The 20,645-nt window shown below is 35.0% G+C and overlaps 1 protein-coding gene across 1 annotated transcript in view; it reads left to right on the top strand.

Annotated features, from left to right (window-relative positions):
* DIP-lambda (Dpr-interacting protein lambda) overlaps nt 1-20,645 on the top strand; it is a 385,266-nt gene that overhangs the window by 340,693 nt on the left and 23,928 nt on the right. The window contains exons 6-8 of the mRNA XM_033343551.2: nt 3,763-3,949; nt 5,228-5,359; nt 14,849-14,968. Of these exons, the coding sequence (XP_033199442.2) occupies nt 3,763-3,949; nt 5,228-5,359; nt 14,849-14,968 (439 nt within the window). The remainder of the gene's footprint in view (nt 1-3,762; nt 3,950-5,227; nt 5,360-14,848; nt 14,969-20,645) is intronic.

The following is a 20,645-nucleotide window of genomic DNA, read 5'->3' as shown; positions in this document are numbered from 1 at the left end:
TCAAAGTGACTCTTGCAGGCAAAAGAAATTGTTCCTCGGATACTTTAATATTTTTTACCAAATTTCATCAAAAATAGAATTTTATTTGCTAATAAAAGATAACTAAGTTTTGGTACTCTCACAAAACAATATCACGACATTCACTAAAATTACAAATATTGTACAGTATATTTACTACAAGGCTAATTGAAATAGCTTGTAATCCAACATATAAGAATGCTACTTGCAAAGTATCTTTGCTAGTAACAGTTTAAAGTAGAGAGATATTCCTAAAAAATCATATATTTTATACATATATGTACGTAATATGTACAGTGGATATAACTATCTTTCTGAGTTTATAAAATAACAAGTGTCTTCTAATACATAAAAATCTCGAGAAGATTTAAATAAAAATTTTGATTATTTGTTTGAAAATAATTTATTATTTGCACTGAAATGTTACGTCTCGAATGCACTGTGCTTTGTTACGCGATTCGTTCCTGCACAATTTTTTCAGGAAGCTATCAACATAAACAATACATGATGAAAACAAAATTGGGTATATTAGTTTTACCAGTATTTTAATTCAAATTAATAATTTACTGAAGAACATTTATTAACACGTTGACTACCACGACACCCGCATTCGGGTGTCAGCAAAGTTTCTGGTCAGGCCGCGTAACCTATATTCGGGTGTCGCTTATTTGACTACTTGCTAAGAAACATCGTAGGTATTTGAAAAGATATTCCATAATAATAAAACTGTTGAATTGTTATAAAATAAAAATACGAAAATGGTTTATTAAAAAAATTATTTAGAATGTAAAACTTTAAAGCATTCTATACATAGCTGAGGTTGGTCGGGACAATTTGGACAAGAAGTTGTTGTTTTCTTCAAATTCTTTTATGCCTTTGTTTGGTCCATTCGACGTCTTTTATTTGCATAACATAGTTTGCATACGTGTCTAACGCTTCTTCCGGAATCATTTTTCCAAACGGCGATATTGTGCTAACTCCGTCGAAGACAAGGATTCTTTGTATTTTGAGACAACTCTAATAATTTTGCAACTAGTAATTGTCTAAATGTTCTAATATTTATATTTTTCCTTGTTGCAATTTTGTGAACCGTCAAAGCGTTTACAACAGAAATTCCCAGAAGGAATTGAATGTCAAGTTTTCTTTACCATTTGATTCCTTTTCTAATTGTGGTGGCATAAGAAACCACTTGGTCGGAATAATCTATACCACACTTTCCTTCGTTATATTCGACAACAGCTAGTGGTTTTAATGTTGCGAACAGACGAAACGAAAGATCATTCTTGAGACCACCGCTTGAGCGACTCGCATTACTAAAATATCGATGGGAGCACCTAGCAGAGAACGCTTGGTACTGCTGTACGCGTGGCCTGACGGAGATTTTTTTGAAAACACGCGTGGCAGTCAACGTGTTAATAAACTATTAACTACATGTTGTGAAGAAATATCCCCTTTAAGAACATTTATTAATAGCTCTAAAGTTGATAATATTAGCTTGAGTAAGATCTGTATGTACGTGTAATTGATAGTACTCGCGTACACCTGTGCATGTAAAACGTTTCAAGTTAATAAAGAGAACATGATACGCGTGGAATAAGTATGAATAAAAATTACAAGAAGCTGGAGAATATTCTAAGACATATGCCATGATAAAATATAAATTGTAAAGAGTTATAGATCATGTTATTATATATTAAAATTATACTTAACATGCAGATATTAGCGTAAATATAACGCTGCGTTAATTAAATCCAACAATATTAAGATAAGAATAAACTGAACAATACCTAGAAATAATTTAGAAAAACACTGTTAGATCAATTTCAAATTGGGTTTTGTTTACTCGATGTCAAACTTAACTCTTATTTGTCTTTTGCATAAACTCTTTTCGAGATATGAAACTTTAGAGTTGATATGCTGCTGGTATTAATTCCACACGCAGAATAAGATTTTCCAAATTGAACCGAAACGATTTAGACAGAAAAATGTAACATTTTCAATACTCATAACAATTATTTATGCATTCCTCATATAAACCTACCGAATATTTATATAACAAAGCAATGTAATTAATATAATTAGTAGCATAAATTTCATTATACAAGTTCTGCCAAAGCATATTATGTATATCCATAGTGTTCAGATATACGAATCATAGCTATATATAGCTAGTATGGTCGGGAGTTCCCCATCAATTCGTAAAACTGCTCGCTCAGGACAGGCTCCGGTGTAATCTATGATCCGCATCTATGTAATTCTACACGGTACCGAATTATCAGAATAAAAAATGTTCTTTTCTTTTTTACCACATTATTACGAGATGTCCCTAGTCGAACTATTGAGATTCGTCTGGTCAAAATGATACCAAACGTGACTATATTTGACCAACAATTTTTAATGAAATTAACCCCTTAACCTACGATTTACGTTCGAGAATTTGGGACCGAAAACGTAAACAAGCTATTATATAATATATTATATATTATATTTGGTCCGATCATCGTACTACGGGCTATGCCCGTAGTTGTAGGTTAAGGGGTTAAAGAGATAGGTAATGTGTGACCGGGATTAAGAGAGACAAAAGTAACTTGGCTCCGCGATTTCTTATTAAACTTTACCTATTCTGTCTCACTCGCACTGCCTGCTTTTCTCTCTTACCTTCGGTACACGCACAGTAGAGTATAGCAGGGTGAGCACGAGTCGTATAACTTGACTCAAATTTTAGAAAGTTATCTCTCCGGGTACATAGCTTCTTCGTGTGCTCGGTCGTTGGCCATACATATATCCGAACACTACATATTTCATAGCAAATGTAAACAACAAATCATTGTGTAGTGTCATTGTTTGGGCGCCGCACTCCGACTTATCGGCTAGTTGGATTGTAAACTTTGGATTCGCGCACGAGACAAAGAGAGTTAGCTGCGGTGAAAACGTTATCTATTTTCGTTGAATAGACTTGATATTTGGCCTTTTTGTACTAGACGACAAACTATGGATGACAGATTGCTTGACGATAGATGATTGATTGACATGTCTCCGTAAAGTTTGCTTTTTCCAAGACTCGCGAAAATTCGAGGATGGACGTGCTGCTGGGAATGATACGCAGATTGGAGCATTTGCAAATTCTTCGATCATTAGATTCACAGTAGTAGGTGGCGGAAGAAGATGTTAATTGATTAGGGAAATTTTGCTGAAGGTGAAAGCTAACCGCCTCTGTCTGCCGTCATCCAGAGATAACGATTGACCGAGATTGGTTCGTGCGATTACTTACAAATAATAGAGTCACGAAGCACGTGGGTCTTCAAGACATACTTATTCTCAGAATATGTTCTCTACAACTCGTTAGTCATTTGAACCTCAGCTACAGAAGGCATCCGTTGCCAACCTGAAATGGAATTTAGCATACCCGACGGATTTATGATTATATTATTCCGCTGCAACATTCTTTTTAGATCGAAAGCAAGTTAAAGATTTGGAAGAAAGAGTTGCCTTCAAAATCTTGACTGACGAATTTCTTCTAAATGTAAAAGTTCTTTATTGTCCCAAAAGTAAAACGAATGAATCTCAATTATAAGAACCATGGCACTGACAGCTTCACTTGTAATTAATCTAATTATAAAATGTTGACATAATGCAGTGGCCAATAATAATATTTAAATGTTACCTTAAATACGATTTTGTATGATAACGTTGGTATAACGACTGTTACAATTTTAATGAAAATTTTAATTGTTCTATTTTTAGAACGGTTACATGGAAGTGGTAATACCACCGGATATAATGGACGATAAGTCTGCCGAGGGTATGGTAACTCACGAAGGTGGTGAAATAAGATTGAAATGTGTTGCAACTGGCTCACCGCAGCCTACTGTCACGTGGAAACGAGAAGATGGCCGGAACATTATTCTTCGCGAAGATGGACAGAAACACTGTAAGATATTTTGGATAAATTAATCATTTTAGTATTCGAAATTATAAATTAAAGGCGTACGTTTATAAAATACTTGAAAGTAATGTAATAATTTGGTTAGTACTTGACATATTAATAAAAAAGATTAAGTTCTCAAGACACTTTTAAAAAATGTATTATACCAACTACCAAAGTTCCAGAAAACATGCTATACATGTGACGCGAGTGTCGACATTCGAATTATATTCTCTTACTTTTACTTCAAAAATATTTGATATACTACTACCAAGCAAATTGAAGAGGAAATCATATATGAAAGATGTCACTTTTTTAAATAAAAAGTTCGTTCTCATCAAAATTTCTGGTAATTTATTACATACCTGTGTACAAAGTGGATTACTTTGTAACACAACTGGAAAGTAACTTTCTTTAGTAATGATTTACGTAATAAATTACGTAAAAAGTAAAAAGAAGATTATATTTTAAATCATATTCTAAGAATAACTGTATTTTAAACGTGATTTCAAAAGAATTTTGACTTTAAAAATTCGTCAAAAGTACATACGTACTACTTCGACACGATCTAGGCTAATTATGTTTATACATCTTGACAGTAGCGGTATTCAAAGAGCGCGTCAAATCTTTTTATAGTATTTGTCTTTTGATGTATTTTTTAGCATAAAACAGTATACGATTTTGATGTTGCTTCAACAGTGAGTAACTTTAAGAAGTGATTAATCCAATATATCAATAAAATCAAGAGAAAATGTTCTGCCGATAACGAAAAAATATATTATTGACTACAGATAGCATTTGTATATGCATCATTTTTGTCAAATTTTCTTCAAATCTTCAAAACGCAACTTTGGACAACACGAGAACTAGATATTAAGTTTTTAATGCTTTTAATATTCCTATTTTATCTACTTTTGCTAAAATACATTAAACATATTTCAATACTAAACTAAAGATCTTTAAACTTAAAAATGACTTTTGCTTATTCCCATGTTACAAACAATTGGCCTTAATAATTATCGATCAATACTCTCTTATTCATAAGCACATCAGCATATTCAATCCATACAAATTCACGTAAAATGTTACTACTTGCTGCCTTTCGCTATATATATCTTAATAAATTATATCTTACTAAATCTTAATAAATATGTGTCTTAATAAAAAGAAGTTACTTTTTACGTAAACCAAACCTAATTCTATTATTAAGTGCGTAAGCAGATAAGATGAAGATTAAATAGAGGCAAAGCTAAAAAATAACGACTATATATTTTCATGTTTCAGCGTTAAAAACTTATGTGGGTGAAACGCTAGAATTGACTGGAGTTCTTCGACAAGAAATGGGCACTTATCTTTGCATAGCCAGCAACAATGTGCCTCCGACAGTCAGCAAACGTTACTCTGTACAAGTTCACTGTATGTATTATTAAGCGCTTATCATAGAGTTATTATATAAATATATTTGCAAATATAGTTATTATATAGATATATTTGCATTATTTATATAAATTAGAGTTATTATATAAATATATTTGCATTATTAGAGTTATTATATAAATATATTTGCATTTATTTATATAAATATATTATTTTGCAAATATATATTTTTATCATTATTATATATTATGCAAGATGAATCAGAACACGTGGAAAATATGGCAGAGGTTGATTCTAGATACTGAAATAAGAAGAAAAGTGCATATAATATAATATGCCTAATATGACCTTACGTTCCGCTTATAACTTATTTTGCGATGCTAAACATTACACAGATGAACGATTTCCTGGAAAATAGATAAATCGTGCTGGCCTTATTTTCGGACCAATACGCTCTTCGGATCTGAATCCGTTCGATTTGAGGTGGTGTGTCGTGATAGGTGCGTAAGGAATACTCAGATGTTTTAACGAACAATTGTTTATTAAGAACGAATTAACAGTCAGAGTCAACAAATAACAATTAACAGATACGATTAACAAATAACTGGTACGATTAACAAGTAACAATAGACACCAAGAGCTCACCCGACGCGTTGCTATGCAATGGTACTGAGGAGTTATACATTTAACGGCGTAAGGCAGACTGACTGCCCTTTTGTTCCGGATCGAACGGATTTTTCCCTTCGTTGTCCATCGATATCCCCCACTAGCGTGCATTCATTAGATGTGCCGCCGCGGCTAGCACGTGTATGCTCTTTCGAGAATTCAGCGGAATGAGCGTGAAGATATCGATGGTACATTGGGCACGTCGGTGTTGCGCTTTGACGGCGTCGCGCTTTGCATCCAGAGCCATTGGAAAGTTCCGTGGGACGTTTAAAATCTTTTACTTATAAAACGTTAATTGACATGACGATCAAAGTTTTCGACAAATCCGTGTAAGCTGTTCGAACAAGGTTGACGATCTATAGTTTCCATAGAAACTGGAACTGGTCGATTCGAGCAATTTCTCTAAAGATAGGTAAGAAAGCACTGTAACACAAAGCAAGTGTCTACTCGAAAACGTTTATACGAACTTTCCTTCTTATTTTAATGCGCCGAATCAGCTCCTGCTTGCCTGGAAGCCGTACTTTCCACATGTCTCGAACTCTATCATATTGCACACACAACTTCCAAGCATAGTTAGCAATTCTTGGATTTTCCATATTTATTTCATTGAAAAGTTCATATAATATCCTTTTAATTAATCATGACGAACACATTGCACCTCTGAAAATTTTCGCCTATAGTTGTAGTATAGTAGCTAAGTACAAAATAGGGACATCGTAGTTTTAAGGACATAGGTGCCAACTGGCTTGTGCTACTCAATTTTAGAATAATATGTGATAGATATCAAGACCTAATGACAAGAAGTTACATGTAATTGTTTAAAGTAAGGCTAGCAAGTGATTCATGATTGCATTGCCTTAAGATATGGAAACATTGTCCCTAAAAGAGTTGGCCGCGAAATGGAGAAAACAAGGATATCTTCTGATAACAAGAAGTATATATGAAAAGTAGTATGAGGCTTATGTCAGAATTTCGAGAAGGAGCGCATGCCTAAGTGATTGCGAACAGTATATTGCAGCTGTCCACAAAAATTTCTAACATACACATTAATAGTACGCTTGTGTGTAAGACGCTACATACATACAAAGTGACCTATTAGATGGTATTATTTGTTGTTACGCCACGAGGCTTACCACAGGCTGTATTTTCTAACCGTCGCTCGCGGTCCTACAGTGTCGCAGCAAGATCGTCTTATCTGCCCGACGGAACGTATAGAATGTATCGACGAGCGTGTAGCGTCAATTCACATCAGAGACCAGATCGCTGTGGAGTGCCGAAGCGTGCAGACGTGTCTCTAGTGCCCAGTGTAGTCCGAAAACAACACGTGTCGCCCAACCGTCGAAAATGAAATATATAGAAAGAGACTATAGAAAGAGACCAAGAAAGCAGCAGGACACGACCTAATAGGCAATAAAGCAATCAAGGAACTTCCCATAAAAGGGATAGCACTCATCACATCGATTTTTAATGCTATCCTTCGCCTGGAACACTATCCTAAGGCCTGGAAAATCTCATTGATTACCCTCATCCCTAAACCCGGTAAACCGATATACGAAACCAGCTCCTATCGCCCAATCAGTCTTTTACCTACCCTGTCCAAACTATTCGAGAAGATGCTCACGAACCGACTCCTTCCACTCCTAGAGAACTTGAAAACACTCCCAGATCACCAATTCGGCTTCCGAAAACAACATTCAACAGTAGAGCAAATCCACCGCATAACTCATACGATCAGCCAAACACTCGAAAAGAAAAAATATTGCTCAGCGGTTTTCCTAGACATCCAACAGGCATTCGACAAAGTATGGCACGAAGGACTACTATACAAGCTTAAAAAGATCCTACCTTACCTCTACTACTCCATCCTAAAATCCTACCTAACCAATAGACAATTCATGGTTAAATGCCTAGACGCCACTTCCGCAACATTCCCTCAATTCAATAGAATCCGGCATACCCCAAGGTAGTGTCCTCGGACCGCTGCTGTACTCCATCTACACTGCCGACTTACCTATATCAAACGAGATAACAATAGCGACATTTCCTTTCTATATTTTTCTACAGCGCACAAAAAAATTCAACAATTTTAACAACATACCCTTTCAATTATTTAATATCTGCGTTTGAATGCTAAGCGATAACAGAAAATACATGCTTTTGCACTTATGTGACGATTCCTAATGTTAGTTGCTCAAAAAGATTGCTGTTTGTCTCACTGTGTTATTGAAATCGCTCAGTAATGTTTCATACGTGCTTTCTGTTTCAACATTATACCGAATTTTTACTGTTTGTGGACGACTTCAAGGTTTACAAAATCGTAACATTTAAACCCGATATTCTAAATGTACAATCGGACTTTAACAAATTAGATGATTGGTATATGGAATTTATCATTGACAAGTGTCATATCGTATGCTTCTCTAGAAACAGAAACTCTTCCAATTTCTCCTACACACTAGTTAGGCAGAACACAGGTTATCCCAAAAATTTCTTTCGTTTTATAAGGAAATGTATAGGATAGTTAGTACGTGAGGTTTAACCCCTTCGCTTCGGCAGTCCAGTCCGCCTAAGTGCTCTCTCTGTACGGAGGCGCGCGCCACAAATGCGCACAGTGGCGTGATTGCTGTATAAATGTTTTCCTAAGTCTTAAATAACAATTGTGCTGAATAAAACAGTAATAAAACAATCTTTGCTCCAATATGATAAGTATAATTTACATCTTTAATATGAAAAGGCTTCTGCCGGTAACGAAAAAATATATTATTGACTACAGATGGCACTGATGTATGCCTGATACATGGGGTACCGATCGTCGCGTGGTCGTCGCCTATAAGCGGCATCCGTACCCACAGGTCATCTAGCCGGCGCCGCCTATAAGCGACACCCGAAGCGAAAGGGTTAAAGGACGAGATTGCTCGTTGTTGAAACCGTCAAATATATTTAAGATAATAAATTAATGTACAGCCTGTATACGTGAGTCGTTAGAACAAACTATAAATCGCAAAATAAAATCGCGGATAAATATTCGTTAATGCTCGTCGCGTAACTCGGTAGATACTCGAAGATACTCGGAGATACTGTAGATACTGTTAGATATTCGGTATGTACTCGGAGATACTCTGTGTCGCTCGCGATCGCGTCGTCCTTTGACACCTGCGCCGCTACAGAAATAATAGATGCACAACATTTTTTCTTTTATATTGTATTATTGAATTATGTATGATCAATTTTGTAGTAATAGAACAACAATAATAATATGAAATAAAAAATGTTGTGCATCTGTTATTTCCTTATAAAACGAAAGAAACTTTTGGGACAACTCGATATATCATCGATTTCCTTTTCATATGTTGCAACTAATCAGAAATCCTTATGCTTTTCTCTACTTATATTACTTCCTCATTCGGCCTGTACTCAAACACGTATCTATCATTTGGGCTCGTACTATCAAACACAGACTACAGTTAAAGAAAATACAGCATAAACTGCAGAGAATTCAGTTCCGTTTTATCGCATACAGGATATGGGCCTGTAAGTCGAGCCTGGACCCTGATGCGGACCTTGGGCATTACCTCACTTGAAGTCCGAAAAACTCCTGCAAACCTCTGTTTTCTTTCGCAAGGTTATTCACGAACAAATCATCAGTCCCATCCTTTTTTTAACTTGTCAATTTTAATGCAACAACACGTCCCTCTAGAACACCAAATGGTCTTTAGGCTATCGTCCTACTCGTTTCTCTTCAATGCTGTGGAGCCCTTTTCCATGTGAATATGTACTCTTGCTAACTCCTATAACGACAAAATTAATTCTTTCGCGGAAGATGTAAGTATGCAGAAAACGTCGCTCTATAATGCACTACTTGAAAACGATGTGTGGCTGCTCTGCGTTAAATTTGTCTGTTTCATTAAAGCTTAGCTTTCGTTCATTTCCTTTCATTATTGTGCTTTTTTCTTTCTCCTTATTGTTACTTGTTTATTCTGCACTTTTTTGTTACTGCTTTATATGCGTCAACGACTTTATATACAATATTCTCCGTGTCAAAGTGGATATTTAATCAGTTTAATAAAATAAATTAAATGATTAATGCATATATAGTTGCAATTTTTTCTTTTAGGTTCTCCGAATTTTTCTCCTTTAAAATCTGTTTTGAGATCTCTAAGAAACAAACTGTACGATACTAATAGGCAAACTGTACTTAAAAGAAACTTGGACATAAAATGAGTCACTGAATATATTAACAAATATCTCTGTTACTCGTCTAGCATACTAATTAAACATTAATTATCATAAAAATTTAAGCACAATTACTTTCTGTTTACTTTCATTGGTTAGATCGTCTGTCTTCTTTAGTTATGCGAACATTGTGATGATAATAACGATTATTCCAAAGATATACTAATTTGTTCATTTTATATGTCGTTAGGTGAAAACTACATTTGTAATAATACGTTCTACAATTTTTATTTCGATTTACAGTATAAGAGGGATTTTAAAATACGATGTATATAATTTCATTAACTTTTTCTACCTTTTCCTCTGCGTAGTTGTTCGATTTGATAAGTAAGCTGCTCATGTAATAATGAAAAAAGATATTTCTGAAGGTTAGTTTTATACGGAATTTCAAGGTTGTCAGTGTTTATTTAAACAATATTTTTTATCTCATTGCTTTGTATCTAACGTCAAGACGAATTCGTCCGCTTTGTATATTATAACCTTGAAATGACCTTAGACTAAAAAATGCTGATTCTACCAATGGAAGCATCAGTATGTGAAATTTATTTGAATTAGAGTAAACATTCAAAGTAGTGGCAATAACGTAGGCATTTAGCATTCTATAAAGCTTCGAACTATTTTGTTGATACAATAAGCTACATAATATCTGATTATTTTTTCTTTCATGTTCTTTGAAATGATTGATTTTGTGCGCTAAACATCGTCTCAGTTTTTATTAACTAACCAGGGTATTGATTCGTTACATTCAATCCACTGGTTTGAGTATTTATGGTTAGAAATTCTGTTGCTGCGTGTAAAGAATTTTCGAAACAGCGGTCACGCTGATATCACATTTGACAAACGAACGTATATCGTTCCGTTCCATGTAATGAAAATTTAGAAACAAAAATTTATTCAAATACAATTATCATAATATGACGAAGAATTTCGCACTCAACGTTGACACTCCAGAGTCTCTGCTTGTCTCCTTGCCATCACTACTGGTAACTGTCTTCACTAATGTACATTTCTTTGATTTATATCATATTATATAGGATATTTGAGGTTTTTATAAACAAAGCTCGAGGGCATGTGCAGAAAATTAAAATGATAAAATTGACGTCTCTGAGTTAGTAGAGGTATAAGAAAATATATTATAGGATCATTATTCAGAAATACGGAAATTAGAATTTGCAGTGATTTCTTTCCTGTATGACAAATTTATTGATAGATGGATTTATTTACAGTAGATTAAACATGAAACGATGGTTATTTAACGTAAACATAATATAGTAATGTGATATAACTATGACAACTTTCTCTCGACTCAACTCTCTCAACTCAACTCTCGACACGCAACTAGACTCTCAATTAACGACTTCCCATAAATCCGTCTTTCTCCCTTAAGCATCCCATTGCCGTCTTCTCATACCCTCACCACGTACGTCTTCTGCCGCGTAATTATTTGACTAAAGGACCGACGACACGTTCATGGGCTGCTTGACCCATTGAAATGTCCCGATCCTTTCGGCCTGTCGGCACTTTGGTTTTCTCGCAACATTGTTTATAGTTCACCCGATATTTCTTAGACGATCTTTGCACGATACTGCAATATATATATGTGATTATTTAGGGGCAACATTTTTATACAAAAACTGTGTTCTGTTGCGCGCGTCCGTATCCATTCACCGATACACTACACTTGTTAATCGCTAGATTAATAGTGATTGAGAAAGTGGACTAGTCTCGAATCGATTAACTAACCGCAAAAGGCGTACGAAATATACAGCTAAAACGATGTCGTGAAGCTTCCAAAAGGACTGGACCGTTGGAACGAAACTACAGAAGCACGAAAAAAACGATTCATAAATCTAACACAAGTGTCCAAGCATCAAACGGCTTTGATCTTTTCTGTACGAGGGTTGAAACGATTGTGGATTCCCTTCAAATGATAAGAAACGTGAGCGTCTCGGAAACTCGAGCGATTCTGACTAACTTCTTCGTGCCAAAACTAGAGCGATCCAGCCTCGTTAACGGTTGATGCTAATTCCAACAATTAGAAAAGGAATCAAATGGTACAGAAAACTTGGCATTTAATTCTTTCTGGGAATTTCTGTTGTAAATGCTTTAACGGTTTACAAAATTGCAACAAGAAAAAATATAAATATTAGAATATTTAGACAATTATTAGTTGCCAAATTGTTAGGGTTGTCTGAAAATGCAAAAAATCCTTGTCTTCGACGGAGTCAGCATAATATCGCCGTTCGGAAAAATGATTCCGGAAGAAGCATTAGACGCGCATGCAAACTATGTTATGCAAATAAAAGACGTCGAATGGACCGAACAAAGGCACGAAAGGATTTGAAGAAAACAACTTATTGTCCAAATTGTCCCGACCAACCTCAGCTATGTATAGAATGCTTTAAAGTTTTACATACTAAATAATTTTTACAATAAACCATTTTCATATTTTTATTTTATAACAATTCAACAGTTTTATTATTATGGAATATTTTTCAAATTTCAAAATAGTCAAATAAGCGACACCCGAATATGGGTTACGTGGCCTGACCAGAAACTTTGCTGACACCCGAATACGGGTGTCCTGGCGGTCAACGTGTTAAGGACATAACTTGCTCTACGCTTCTTATGCGCCGCCTCTTTCGGACCCTCCTTAGGGGTGGCTTGTCTCCGGCAGTCCGGGTCCTTACCCGAACTATGTCCTAGATCATAGCAGGCCGTAGCCATCGGAGGGAGCAGATTACTCTCAGGAGTAGTCAGCTATGGTCGGCGAACACCTGCGGTCACCTGCGATCGGGACCGGATCCCGATCTCGCTCCGGGGCCTCCTTTTCCTAAAAAAGAGCATTACTTGCTCGCAGAAAGAGACCATTGTATTTCACGGCCTCTCGCTCTGCAGCATCGCGGCTTGCAGCTTGGCAGCTAACACCTGTGCACGAGCAGACGAGCATGGCGCCCTGACACCGTGCAGCACCGCATAGTGGTCACGATTGCAATTGTAGTGATCAAGATACATACAAGTTTAGTTTGTACTCTTATTTGTACCTAAAGTCATTGAATCGAAGAAGTTGGACCATGTAATATTATGTCATCAACGGATACTTACTCATACATAATACAGATATTATTCAAACATACATTTGCGTCTTTTTTTTGTAGTAGCCTTTTTTTAGTAGCTTTTTGCTGTAGACACAGAAAAATGAAGAGGCTTTAATATGGAGCATTTTTTATCCAGACTCTGTCTTAAAAAGATATTTCATAAAATAAAAATATATTTCAGTTTTGCTATTCCTTGAATACTACAGACTTTAAATGCACTCGTAAAAGGAAATCGGCGAATCAGGAGATGTCGACAGTCATTCAACGAAGACCAAAACATATAAAGAACCTAAAACAAAGAATATTAAATGATTAGAGAAGCATTATGTTAGAATTGGAAGATAAGCTTTACATCGATACACGCAACGATGAGCTTATGCGGTTAGTTAGGCAGTACGAAAGGTATGAACAAAAAGAAAGAAAAAGGAAGAAGCGAAAGCGAAGAATACATAGACACTGCACTATATTATACCAGGCTATATGTGTAGATTATTATGCAGCTATAGTCGAGAGATAGGCGGCGAGCAAGTTCACACCATCAAATCAAATCAATCGAAGAAAAGTCGAGGGACATGCTAAATCAAGATAACAAGATAGCACGGTACAATCTATGCATTTACGCACAGACGTCGGTGGAATATTTGGATTGCCAACATATTATAAAAGAAACCTTGAGAAAAGTAAGAATCGAATTTGGAAACAGATCGTATTATTGCCTAGTGCAAAATTTTGAAAACATCCTATGAAGATTGTACAAAAGTATTGTAATTCTTTGCGTAATAAAATAGAAGTGCAAAAAGTGTAATTGTTATTGATTTTACCTTATCGTCTAATAATGAAACATTAAAGGAGTTTTGTTTTTCATATTACTTAATTTTTTATCCTCTATTTTGAGAGCGATAAAACTGAAAAACATTTTTAAAACGAAGTCTGATAAAAAAATATTCCACATAAAAGTCTTTTCTTCTTTCCCGTGGAATAAGAATCTGTAAAGAAAAAATATGATTTCCATTTAGAAAACGAAAATCTTGAAGACACCTGACAAATAGCAAATAAGTAGGATAGTTGTATCCCCCCTCCGAAACTGTGAAAATTTTCAAATAAACACTCCGTATAAACTAATAAGAAGGCGGTCCTAATAAAATACTATAATAAACTTTAATAATATATATAATATTGCATTGTCTTGGTTGAATCATTTTAGGAAATTTGTTATCGCCAAATTTCAGATGTTTATGCGTTTATTAAAAATTGAAAGATGCAAAAGTGTATAGAATTCACATAATCTGTAAATTAATAACATAATAAATATATAAAATATCCAAAATGATAATATCTAGTGACTAGCGAGTGAAACAAGCCTCTATTGAGGTTGCATTTGTTTGGACGTATTTGTAAAAATAAGAATTTGCAATTTAGGTTACACTACGTACAATTGCATTTAGATAATAAAATATATCCAAGTGATATTTCTTCTTCGTATTCCCGTCCTATATATGTGGGTATAATTACAAAACTATTTTTGTTTCAGTTCCACCTGTTATAAAAGTAACAAATCAACTAGTAGCAGCACCGGTCGAGAGTGACGTTGTTCTTCAATGCCAGGTAGAAGCTTCGCCACAAGCGTTAAATACTTGGCACCAAAATACTGGTAATGAACATTTATCACAATTAAATATTTCAAATATATAAACAGCTTTTGATATTAATGATCGCCGACAAATTATTATTTGCAAAAAGACATATTGATCTTACTTATCCATTTCGATAACTATTGTGTAATGCGTGCTTGTATACGTATAATATGTACCTCGTTTCAATATTGAAAGTACTTGGAGAACGATTTATTTCAAACTAAATCGATTCTTTTCTTGTAATGTAATATCAGAGACTAAAGAGAAATCTAAAAGATTATCTTATACCCAATTTTCTAACGAAAATGTTTTTGGACATTGAAAAAAGGTATTTGAAATTAATTTTGTGACTTATCAATTTATGACGATTTACTTGAAATTTGATACTGGAATCAACTACCTACGAATGTACTAAATCTTACGCTATCAACTTTTTAATCAATTTTATGAATAATACATCTATCGACCGCATCACCATGATCATTTCGGTTTTTTAAGTAAATCAGTTACGACGCGATAGCAATTTCTAAACAAAACTCATAAAAATTTAATATATAAGTAGTACGATAAAAAGTAAAAATAAAGGTTAAATTAAATTAAATTAAAAAGAATTAAAAGAATACTTTTACAATACTTTTTCAAAATTATAAGTATTAGGTTGTCCGAAAAGTGTCTTTCTTTTACAGACACGTCTTTTACAACGACGCATCTTTATATATACAAACATGAAACCTAATCTGTCGAATGTTGTGATCTTTATTTTGATAGAACAAAATGGATCATATGTAATTCGATAAAATAATATAAAACGGAAAATGTTGTGCATTGTGACTTAATATAATATGTATAACAGTCAAAGCGTTGCAAAATAGAAATATATTATTCATCACCTACAGTTCTTGTAAATATCTAAAAGAAACAAAGTCAGGGCCATCTTTATTAAAACTTGCGCCTCAATACATACATGTAAAAAGATTCTGCAAAAAGTTTAAAAATTATAATTTGCGACCGCAAAGCGATTAACTGGATTGCGAATACACTTGTTTATTTTGAAATCTCTGCTTATCTGGAGGACACTACATATGCGCGTATTTCTTTGTATTCTCCTTTTTTTAACAGAAAAAGTTATTCATATACATATATCTTGTCACTGTTATCTAAATAAAACATTTTCAGAAATCTACAAATGATATTGTTTGAGATTTAGTTGCGGATATATAACAATTTTGCATGCGACACATTTGCCAATTAACGACACATTGAAGATAGTCAAATTTCAGAAATGATTCTGATAAGTGAACGAGATTTTATTTGAACTATTTCGTCAACTTTGCAGGCGTGAGCGGCATTAAACAACTTATTTCCAAATAAATTACGCTCTAAAGGAGTTATAAAAAGTAGATCGCTTCTCACCCAGTCAAGTTGAACAACGCTCCGAGAAACAGATTATATTCAAATTTTTTGTCAACATGGATACTTCACTTCTTAAAATGATCTTCAAATTTACTGGACGAAAACCAGGCAAAAAGGGACCAAAAACTGATCGGAAACGGACAGAAGCGAGAAGAAAGCGACCTACTTCGTATAACTCTTTTTGAACGTAATTCATTTAAAAATGAGTCATTAAACAATAATTGTGAAAAATGAGTCTAATGTATTCGCTGTTTTCATCGAAGCCAAGAAGAGTCCGTACAATCTGCTATATACTTTTCTCTTCGAAATCAACATTTCGATGAAACAACACACATACATATGTATATCATAATGAGTAATTTACTATTAAAACCAGAATGTGTTTCTAACAAAACGTTTCTATTTTTTACAAAGTCAAAGAGATTTAATTTTAAATCAGTCAAACGATATTCATATGGAAAATCTTTTGCATTTTTTGTAGTTAAAGAACAAAGATCGTTTAAAGAAGAAATAATAGCGTGTACGTTAAAATCAAACATGTTGTAGAAAAACAAATTATTGCAAGCTGGGGATTCGTCTTATGCACGTAGCTTATCACTGCTGTCAACCGTCAGTTACAGCTCGAGAGCTTAACAAGTGGAGATGTTTTCGCTGTTACAGCGAATTTATTTCGCACCATAAAGATACAAAGATAGAATACACGAGTCATATGTTGCTGCATAAATAGATGCGATATGGGAATATGGGAATACAAAGAAGACGCTGTATAGCAGAATATTCTGTTCCTGTCTGGTTAGACATGCGCACCGAATGTGCTTGCGTTATTAGACAAGGACACCTGCCTCTATGCAGGTCTCGTTCTATTCCTATATCGTTTTTTCAGCTCGCTCACGTGCTCTATCTTTACATCTCTATGATGCTGACTTTACCATTTTGACGATTGAGTTGGATGTTGAATGTAATCACAGACAAGTTATTCGTAATATAAGCCCCATGTTCGATGTAGCAAGTCGCAAAGGGCATAAGAAACACTCTCATCTTTTTCCAGGTCGAGACACAAAGGATCCGGGACACAAAGTTCCATTTATTGTCACGTCCATCCTTATTAGTCGATAGTTCCATGCTGTTGATCGGCCCGCCTGCCGTTAGAGCGGACCTCTAAAACTTGAAACAAACGAAGATATCGATATCAAATAACGTTTTACAGCGTGTCGGCATTACCAGCCATACGCTTCTTATCGCATTCTTGGGCTGATTCCGACCGATTTTTGCCGAAGTGATGCGATGTTAGATTGTCCCTACATATTGTACATTATTCGGGAGGATCTCGCACGCTCCTACGATGCAAGCTTTTTCGTATATGCCGACCTGTGTGTAGATCTCCTTCATATAATTCCTTCTGAGTACAATTTATTTAGAAACGTATTAAATATCTCGCACCTCAGTTTGTACAAGCTGATAAAAGAAGGTGTCCGATACTTGAAAGGCTTATAGCACTTATCACGAGGAACAGATATGTACTACAATAAATAGATAAGTAGATAAGTATTAAAAGCAATCCTTTCCGTGTAAAATCGACTTGTATTGTCCATTAGCGTTCCGTATTTTGATCATATTTCGAACATGCAGGAATCAGAAGTATTATTTCAAGGTTGTAAACACAAGATTATTACTGATATCAGCAAACATTACTTCACACACGCAAACGTAGCACGAATCTTTAGTATTCATCCAGTAAGATAAACGTTATTTTCGTGATGTTAATAATTCCATTATTATTTATTAGTTCCACTGATTATTGTCACGCGGATATGACGAGCACTGCGTTATAATGGTAATATTACGTTGCTCGTACGCTAAATATATCTCAATTTCCTTCTCCCGAACTGTTTAAGAAGCTTTTCCGACGTTTCAAAGTTTATGTGACCGCGATCTGTTTCTGCCGCTTATACGAGAGAATGTTTTGGAGATGGTAGAAGAGAATCCAGAAACGAGCACTCAAAGGCTATCAATGATTGTGGTATCGTTAAACTATTTATAAACAGTTACTTTACCCGTACCGCCTTCAATGTATACAAGTTTTGAAGTTTTGTCTCGACTGCCTGAAACGATTGACATTTTGTCAATGGTTATTGACAAAATATACTGTAAATCCGAATTTACTTCTCGTCGTACTCTTTGCTGACAAATGAGTTTACACATTTTCATAATAATCATGAATCAAGTCGTGAAGAGAAATTCGTTTTGAATGTACGGATCGGAATTTTAGGATCAGTCTGTCTTCCGAACAGAATGTCGAACAAAAGTTATTGGAACCTTTTAACGAATGACTTGGTTGGAATCTTAAATAATGTGCCGCATCAAAAGTGATTCTGCGTGTAATTTCACGCTCAATCACGCTAATCAATTAACGGAGTTTCCTTTCAAAAATCTCTTACGGGGTGCGCAGGTAAAATCAAGCAATGACGAGTATACATGTCGACCGCAGAGTAAATGCTTGTACTATGAATTTTACGGAAAAACAAAGCAAACGAGGAAGAAATATATTTTTATTCGATAACAAATTAACAATTCATTGTTGAAAAAAGGTGTTCTTATTAAAAACCTAACAGTTGTCAAAAGGAAATAAAGTAAACAAAAATAAACAAAATAGAATAAACAAGTACACAGAACAATTCGGGGAATAGCCGATGCATTGGGGAAAATATCCAACCCAACTTACAAAGACCAATACGTTATACGGAGCATAACCGACATACCAGAAAGAGTAATCAAATAGTCAATCTTTTTTTAAAAACTATTTTCTTTTTTTTTATAAAATAGACAATAGGTTTATTGGAAGTATAGAGGAAGCATACCACTAAATGCCATTTATATTACTTCTTACTAAAATTTTGTTTTTTTACACTAAATGGTACTTTTTATTTCACACGACGAGTATACGCGTCAACCGCACCGAAATAAAGTTTCAGGTTGACGTGTATACGTGTCGAACGCAGTTAACTGACTAACGCGAGGCAGCATGTAAATCAAACCTTCGGAGAGAGGCGGATAAGACGAGAAGGTCCAGCAGGATCGTTTGATTTGAATTCTCTGAATTTTCTTCTGGTCGCTTAAAAACTTTGGTCTGGTCATCGCTGATAAATAATGCGTTGAACTTACGACAACGAGTAAGAAATGCGTGTTGGACAGTAGAACGGAAGCGATATCTGAAAATGTATGTCAATATATGATTGCCGATATGAAGATTTGTATTACAAATGTGTCTATGACACGTGTAAATTCAATGTGCTGTAAAGAGTCGTGATACGAAACACTAGCACATAATAAAAATTGATTTCATATCGACAGAGTTACTTTTAAAATCAATGTTCGTTACACGATTATCCACTCGATAAGCGCTATAAGCCCTTTAAGTATCGCATCCTTCTTTTTTCTTCACTTATCTGAAATGTTCCTTAAGAGGAAATGTTCCTTAAGGAAGAAAATATTCAGCTAAATGAGTTTGCTGTCCCCTTGGGCTTGAACTCGGATCTTTCATTGGACGGCTGCTTTCCCAATTGAACTAACCAGGCCATCGACGAATATTCTTGCCCTGATTCACACTTAGCCAACCGAATAGGCAGACCTGCCCACTTTAAAGTAAATCGCTGCATGACCGATCGAGGAAATGTTCCCACTTTAAAGTAAATCACTACATAACCGATCGGGAAGATCTCCTATTCTGACCTTAGTAACGCGTTTTCTTTTTTTATTATTATTATTGTCAGTTATTGTTTACTTGGAATTGTTCTCAATTAATTGCGGACGTTCTCTCCTTTTACAAAGTACAGTATATAATAAAATACAACAATTTAGTAGTGTTGGCTTGTCCGAGCGCGGTGAGAAACGTATAGTTCGCTGTGGCGCGCGCATTTGGCTAAGATAACTGGGCTGTTTACAATCTCGAATTTGACGTTAATTGCCTAATGAATTGTATGTACGTGTTATGTGTGGGTAAGAGGAACAATAACACCGACTTTTTATCACACTATATTAACACGAATCTGGTACATGCGCATCTCACACAGGATAAAAATAAAGTCATCTTTCCTAATCCGCGGAACTCACCTGTCTGTCTTCGCAATCGTTTTAATAATTTAGCAAGAGCGACGCAAGCTGTCGCTATGATCGCGAGCGCGCAATATTAGGCGTTCGAACATAACAATTGCACAGTACAATAACAATTGCACAGTAACAACGTACCCGCAACTAAATCTCAATGAATATAATGATATCTTT

The sequence above is a fragment of the Bombus vancouverensis genome, chromosome 17 (assembly GCF_051014615.1).
Source record: "Bombus vancouverensis nearcticus chromosome 17, iyBomVanc1_principal, whole genome shotgun sequence".
Classification (NCBI taxonomy): Eukaryota; Metazoa; Arthropoda; class Insecta; order Hymenoptera; family Apidae; genus Bombus; species Bombus vancouverensis.
This window is presented reverse-complemented; position numbering and strand designations above follow the sequence as displayed.